The sequence below is a fragment of the Palaemon carinicauda genome, chromosome 20, assembly GCF_036898095.1.
Source record: "Palaemon carinicauda isolate YSFRI2023 chromosome 20, ASM3689809v2, whole genome shotgun sequence".
NCBI lineage: Eukaryota > Metazoa > Arthropoda > Malacostraca > Decapoda > Palaemonidae > Palaemon > Palaemon carinicauda.
Window position 1 is genome coordinate 27,125,110 of NC_090744.1, and position 7,500 is coordinate 27,132,609.

Consider the following 7,500-nt stretch of genomic DNA (forward strand, 5'->3'; position numbering starts at 1 on the left):
AGAAGAGTGAGGTCAGGTCAGGTCAGGCTACAGGTTATAACGGTACTCGTGCACAAATTTTTCGGTGATTACCTTTCCAAGAAAAAACAGTATCGAATAATATAACAAGACACAAAAGAAGAAACGAAATACAAAATTGTTGGTAAAAGACGATAATTATTATTATTATTATTATTATTATTATTATTATTATTATTATTATTATTATTATCATCTAAGCTACAACCCTAGTTGGAAAAGCAGGGTGCTATAAGCCCAACGGCTCCAACAGGGGAAAAATAGGGCTATCATTTTCCCCGAGGTATGGTAAATGCATTAAGTTCCTACATTAGAAAAATAGAACGCAGACCACTCTATATATTTAGCAAGATTCTATGCCAGAAAAGATCATGGTGTATTGTGAATTCGTTCGTTCGTTCGTTCATTCGGTTTAATCGACCATGCACTGAGTGCAGGCCACGGCCTCTTGCGTTGCCCCCCCCCCCCCCCCCCCCCCCAGGAGGGATAAGATGATTAAGTAAAAAAAAATATAAAATGAGAAAGTAAAAACTATTCAACCTCTGTACTATGGTCTTCCACTGTCTTGGGTTAGAGTTCTCTTGCTTGAGGGTACACTCGGGCAAACTCTCCTATCTCATTTCTCTTCCTCTTGTTTTGTTAAAGTTTTTATAGTTTATATAGGAGATATTTATAGTTGTTACTCTTCTTAAAATATTTTATTTTCCTTTTTTCCTTTCCTCGCCGAGCTATTTTCCTTGTTGGAGCCCCCTGGGCTTATAGCATCCTTCCTCACTGAGCTATTTTCCCTGTTGGAGCCCCTGGGTTTATAGCCTCCTGCTTTTCCAACAAGGGTTGTGGCTTAGCAAATAATAATAATAATAATAATAATAATAATAATAATAATAATAATAATAATAATAATAATAATAATAATAATAATAAAAAGAAACTTGAAAGAGACTGTGGGTATTTACGTATGCATTTATGTATTTACAATACATGAGATAATTAACCATGATATTTTACTAATGCAAATAATCCACCAGGAATTGAGTGTCGTTGAGTTTGACTAACTATTGGAGGTCACCATAGATACAAAGAAACAACTACTGATTTCTCAACAAAATTAGATCTGTTTACATTTGGATGAGTGACCCCAATGAAGACCAAGTGTCATTATTATTATTATTATTATTATTATTATTATTATTATTATTATTATTATTACTTGCTAATCTACAACCCTAGTTAGAAAAGCAGGATGTTATAAGCCCAAGGGCTCCAACAGGGAAAATAGCCCAGTGAGGAAAGAAAACGAGGAAATAAAAAAAAATAAAATTAAATTAAATATTTCAAGAACAATAACATTAGAACAAATATTTCATATATAAACGATAAAAACTTTAACAAAACAAGGAGAAGAGAAACAAGACAGAACAGAGTGCTCGAGTGTACTACCCCCAAGCAAGAGAATGGATAGTCTAGAAATTTCTACAGTGGTCAACAGATTTACAACAGACGTCGGGAGTCTGGTGTGAGTAGCAACTGCTTGCAATGAGGAGCAAGAATCCCCTTCATTCTAAAATTCTCTTGTGTCTCCTGTTTTATTATTATTATTATTATTATTATTATTATTATTATTATTATTATTATTATTATTATTATTATTATTGTTGTTGTTGTTCATATAAAGAGTAATTTACTTCGCCCATGTATTTTTCATTAGTAAACAAGTTTCAATAAGCCATAGACCCTTTATCGTCATCATTCATTGTTAAAATAATTGGATATCAAGAACCCTAGTTATTTATAATTACTCAAATAAGTTCTATTTACTTCAAGAATCATAATAGTTAGGATTTCCTCAAAAAGGACATTATTGACTAGTATATCTCACATTCTTCAGGCCACTAATCATAATACAAGAATGATACATTTAATTGTCATCCTAATCGAATATATAAGTTTTAAAAAAATTACGTATTATATATCACTCTCTCGTCCATTCTCCTAAAAACTAAAATGAAATTACAAACACTGAAACAATTAAACCTCACATTTACTTCTATTTCCCGCCACTTCCAGCTCAAACGTATATCAAGATTACCATTATTCCCCAGAGAGAGAGAGAGAGAGAGAGAGAGAGAGAGAGAGAGAGAGAGAGAGAGAGAGAGAGAGAGAGAGAGAGAATGAATCATGGATCACTTTGGACAGAGAGGGTCAGGCAAGGGGTTGGGGACTATTCGTATGCTGGATGGCTTGGTCAGGGAGGAGGGATGGGGGCTGGGAGGGCCAGTGGCACTCAGTTGGTGATGGGGGCAATGTTGGATGGGTGTAAGGGTGTCAGGGACTAGTTGGGGTTGGTGTGGTAATGTAGGGAGGGGGGGCAGGGGGGGTAGAGGGAGAGGGGGGGCAGGGGGGGGTAGAGGGAGAGGGAGGTCGTCAGAGTGACCCCATGTGGTGTTCCAGTCACCTTATCGGAACCCCAATTGCGATTCTAATCTGCATCACCAAAGGCCAATTTCCATTCCCTCTCCAGATGGGATTTCCATTCCAGTTGCAGCCTATTTCTCCCTCTCCCTCTCCCCCCCCCCCTCCCCCTTCCCTCCCTGAAAACGTGGCTAACCCTATTCCCCCGTTTCTCCCACTGTGCAGTGGCAGTGGTGCCTTTGCCTTCCTTCATGAGCATAACCTTGAAAGCATAATATATTGCATTCTGCTTCCCTTCATGTATAACCTTGAAACTGATGAATGATGCGTCTTTCCTTTGAAACTATGAATGAAGAAGCATCAAGAATATCGTCTTAAGCATGAATGTTAAAGCATTTCTAATTCATAAGTAAGAACGAGGGGAATATCATTAAGCTTAAACAAAGACCGTGGAAGCATTTTCCATGTGGATTTTAAACTAGTTTACCTCTCCCTTATACACGATGTAATTATTTATTCACATTCATTTAACCTTGAAAGCATGACTGTGAAAGCATCATTAACTTGAGAGCATGCTTGAGGGTACGTCTTTAACTTTAAACGATGCCGAGGAAGCATCTTCAACCAGCCTCTCCCACCTTTTTTTAGAGGTTTTATTTCATTTCTTCCATGCATACACTAAAAGCATGGATGGGAAGCATCAGAATTGAAGATAGGGCACTCTTAACTTTGAATAATGATTGGGAAAGCATCTATAATTTAAAAGAATGACAAACCTACTTGTTCATTTTTTACAGTAGTTTTTTTTATGCATAGCCTTAAAAGCATGAATGAGATATAATGCTCAACTCAGAGATATATTCTAAACTTTAACAAAGTGACTCATAAAGCATCTTAATCTTGAGATAATGACTTACCTTATTCATTATTCAATTTCAGAGCTTAGGTGAAAAGCATCTATAACTTGTATGCATGAGTTAGAGAACGTCCTTAACTGGAGATAATGCCTAAATAAGCATCTTTAATTCCGAGATAATAAATAGCTTATATTCACATTTCAATGAAGGATTTCCCGTTGTCATTCATGCATTGCATTGAAAGCAAGAATGCAAAAGCATTTTTAACTTAAAAGCATTAACGGCGAAGCATCTTTAACTTGAAAGCAGTAACGGCGAAGCATCTTTGCATTTAATGACCAATTGAGGAGACATACTGAACTTGAAACAACAGCTAAATATACATTATACATCTTTGCCTTTAAATGAAGATTGAGAAAGAACCTTAAAGTTTATGGGAATAACTTGCTTACTAGTTTTTTTTCCATTAATGTATGGAATTCGACACTGCACTCCCTTCAAAAGAATGATAGGGGGCAATCTTTATAAAAAAAAAATATTTTTGAGGAATATATTTCACGCGAGAGAATGATTGAGGAATTATATATATATATATATATATATATATATATATATATATATATATATATATATATATATATATATATTAGTTTGCTTCTAAATGTACCTTCCGTTAGGAGGCTATGCCTCTTTGAAGCGCTACAAGACATCAAAAGCATAAGAAGGAGAAATGTATGCCTAAAAGCATGGATAAGAACCACCTTAAACATTTAAATAAAAGTTCTAGAGGGAAATAACTTCAGCTTAAGAGCATTGGTGAAGAACAAATTGAACTTGAAAGAATTAATGGGTAAAAGTATATGAATGAGAAAGGTGCAATGATGGAAGTAACCCATAACCCTCCTCAGGCCCCTCCCCAGGGGATTTACCTTACACAACGATTATTCTTTATTTTCTAAGGTAAACAGCATTAGTATAATATACCCTATCACTATCTACCAATGATCATACATCAATACAGACAGGGTTGTGGTGAAATGTTGGTTACGTCTTTGCCTGGTGACCGCCAGACTGGGGTTCGAGTCCTGCTCAAAATCGTTAGTTCATTTGGTTACTGTAACCTGACCATCCCTGTGAGCTAAGGATTGGGTGGGGGAGATTTATGGCAGCCTATAGGTCCATCTTCTGAGTCATCAGAAGCTATTGCCTGGCCCTCTTCGGTCCTAGCTTGGGTGGAGAAGGGGCTTAGGCGCTTATCATATGTAAATATGGTCAACCCCTAGGGCATTGTCCTGCTTGATAGGGCAATGTCACTGTCCCTTGCCTCTGCCATTCATGATCGGTCTTTAAAATCTCGCTTTAAGATCAGAATCACAAAACGCTTAAAAGTAGTGACAACTTTCCGTGAAGCAGGACTTTTAAACGAGCTCAGGATGCTCAAAAGATCCCACAAATCAGTTACCGTCCCTCCTTATTAGAGCAACTGGAACATAATTCCAAATCTGTGAGTCTTCCCCAGTTTGCTCACTCACCAGTGTCTTTTATAACCTCATAGTGACCCAGTGCTGTTCATACCAAAAGGTCTGCAGCAAACGTTACTGGTGTCTATTTGCAAGTCAGATTTGCATTCATTAATGTTCACACATCCAAAAACTGACCATTCTTCCGAATCGATATAGGTTAACAAGAACCAGCCAATGAGACGGGCACCCTAGAACGTTTCTTTATAGCCTAGGTCTTAAGTAAACATGAAATAGAAACAGGAGTATATCGCCAGGACCAATCATGAGGAAAGCGATAGACTTTTCATCTTCTTACAGGGAGGATAAATCAAGGAACACAGATGCAGAAAGGGAATTTTAAAGCTTGGCATGTAAAGGAAAGAAACTCGCAAAACATTTCCTATGAGTAGTTGTCTGGAGAGGTAACCAGACGGTTATTGAAATACCCGTTTAAAGGTTGCTTATGAGTTTCGGGAAATAGATCCTTGTCTGCCACGTCCCACAAGCCCTATTTCCGTTCAAGCTAGGATCAGGCAATGGCTACTGATAACTCGGCATGTAGACCTATAAGTATCTTAAACATTTACTTTCCTTACTTTAAACTGATAGTAGGACTGTGCTTACCAGATCCTGGTGCTCACTAATGATAAAAATCGAGGCCTTGAATACAGCTCAAACCGGGTCAAGCTGTTTGGTAATGATTTGTCTTTGGATTGCTTTAACCCTTACAATGGACATCATCTCTACCATCACTGAAGTAAAGTGCGTCTATAAACTCGCAATAGTTATTTTTTTTCAAGTAAAGGTGTATTTTCACGATCTTCTCTTAATAGAATTCCCATCTGCATCTTCTTTAGCCCGCTGCGATCTCTTCTTACTTTACTTTAAGGGCTTTCTGGTCCTATACAGCAGGGGAGCCGTAGTTTCTACAGGACATCCAGTCATTTGATCATGTTCGTTCGAAAGCATTCAACATTTTACACTGCACATTGCTCATTTATTGTCAAATCGTCACTATCGAAGCACTCACAGAACAAGAAAGTTTTCAGTTTCCTCTTGAAAACCTTAATATCTTCTATCTTTCGGATGTTTCGTGGGAGCTTATTGTAGTCTTCAACCTCATTTTATTCTACTCTTTAAACAAAATTGCATTAAACTGGTTCACATTGAAATATACTGGATTTGATCAGAATAGCTGAAGGTGAAATGTATGAATAAAATTTGATACAAAACTTTTGTAGAAATATAAATTAATTGTTCAAACTGTTCGCAGTAATAAGTATATAACTGCAATCCAACGGTTCCGTTGTCATATTATACATTAGAGATTTTATCATAATGAAACATACGCTAGAGATTTTTTCAAAATACTTCGCTAAGATACAGAAGAGATTTTCCTAAACTGCTTTCGTGTGATACATAGAAGATTCGATCAAACTGATTGGCAGCGATAGATATCAAATTTGATCAACCTGGTTCGAGAAACAGACTCTATCAAACTGCTTTGTTGAAATACAATAACGGATTATATCAAACAACTTTGTTGGATTATATCAAACTACTTTGTTGAAATACAATAACGGATTATATCAAACTGCTTTGTTGGATTATATCAAACTACTTTGTTGAAATACAATAACGGATTATATCAAACTGCTTTGTTGAAATACAATAACGGATTATGTCAAACTGCTTTGTTGAAATACAATAATGGATTACATCAAACTGCTTTGTTAAAATACAATAACGGATTATATCAACCTGCTTTGTTGAAATGCAATAACGGATTATATCAAACTGCTTTCTTGAAATACAATAATGAATTATATCAAACTGCTTTGTTGAAATACAATAACGGTTTATATCAAACTGCTTTGTTGAAATACAATAACGGATTATATCAAACTGCTTTGTTGAAATACAATAACGGATCATATCAAACTGCTTTGTTGAAAAACAATAACGGTTTCTTTCAAACTACTTCTTTGTAAATTAGAAGAGATTCGATCAGACTCCGTTGCGATAAAAAAGATTCAATCAAACTGCTCCGTTATGATAAAAAAGTCAACCAAACTGCTTCAATGAGATAAAAAAGTTAAATCAAACTGTTACATTGTCATAAAGAAGATATTCGATCAAATTGCTTCGTTGTGATAGAGAAGAGAATCGACCAATCTGGAAAGTGGTGATGAAGAGATTCAATCAAATTGCTTAGTTGTGATAAAGAGATTTTATCAAACTGCTTCGTTATGATGAAGAAATTTGATCAAACTGTATCGTTTGGATAAAAAACAGATATTCGATCAAACTGCTTCGCAGTGTTACAGAAGAGATTCGATCAAAACTGCTTCGCAGTGCTACATAGGAGATTCGATCAAACTGGCTCGCAGTGTTACATAAGTGATTCGGTCAAACCTGTCCGTAGTGCTACATAAGAGATTCGATCAAACTGCTTCACAGTGTTACATAAGAGATTCGATCAAACTACTTCGCAGTGATACATACGAGATTCGATCAAACTGCTTCGCAGTATTACATAAGAGATTCGATCAAAACTGCTTCGCAGTGTTACAGAAGAGATTCGATCAAAACTGCTTCGCAGTGCTACATAGGAGATTCGATCAAACTGGTTCGCAGTGTTACATAAGTGATTCGGTCAAACCTGTCCGTAGTGCTACATAAGAGATTCGATCAAACTGCTTCGCAGTGTT

At 36.4% G+C, this 7,500-nt stretch overlaps 1 protein-coding gene across 1 annotated transcript in view; it reads right to left on the reverse strand.

Annotated features, from left to right (window-relative positions):
* Window positions 1-7,500, reverse strand: part of LOC137659705 (uncharacterized) — a 68,497-nt gene that overhangs the window by 37,730 nt on the left and 23,267 nt on the right. The window contains exon 2 of the mRNA XM_068394526.1: window positions 6,424-6,593. Within this exon, the coding sequence (XP_068250627.1) occupies window positions 6,424-6,593 (170 nt within the window). The remainder of the gene's footprint in view (window positions 1-6,423; window positions 6,594-7,500) is intronic.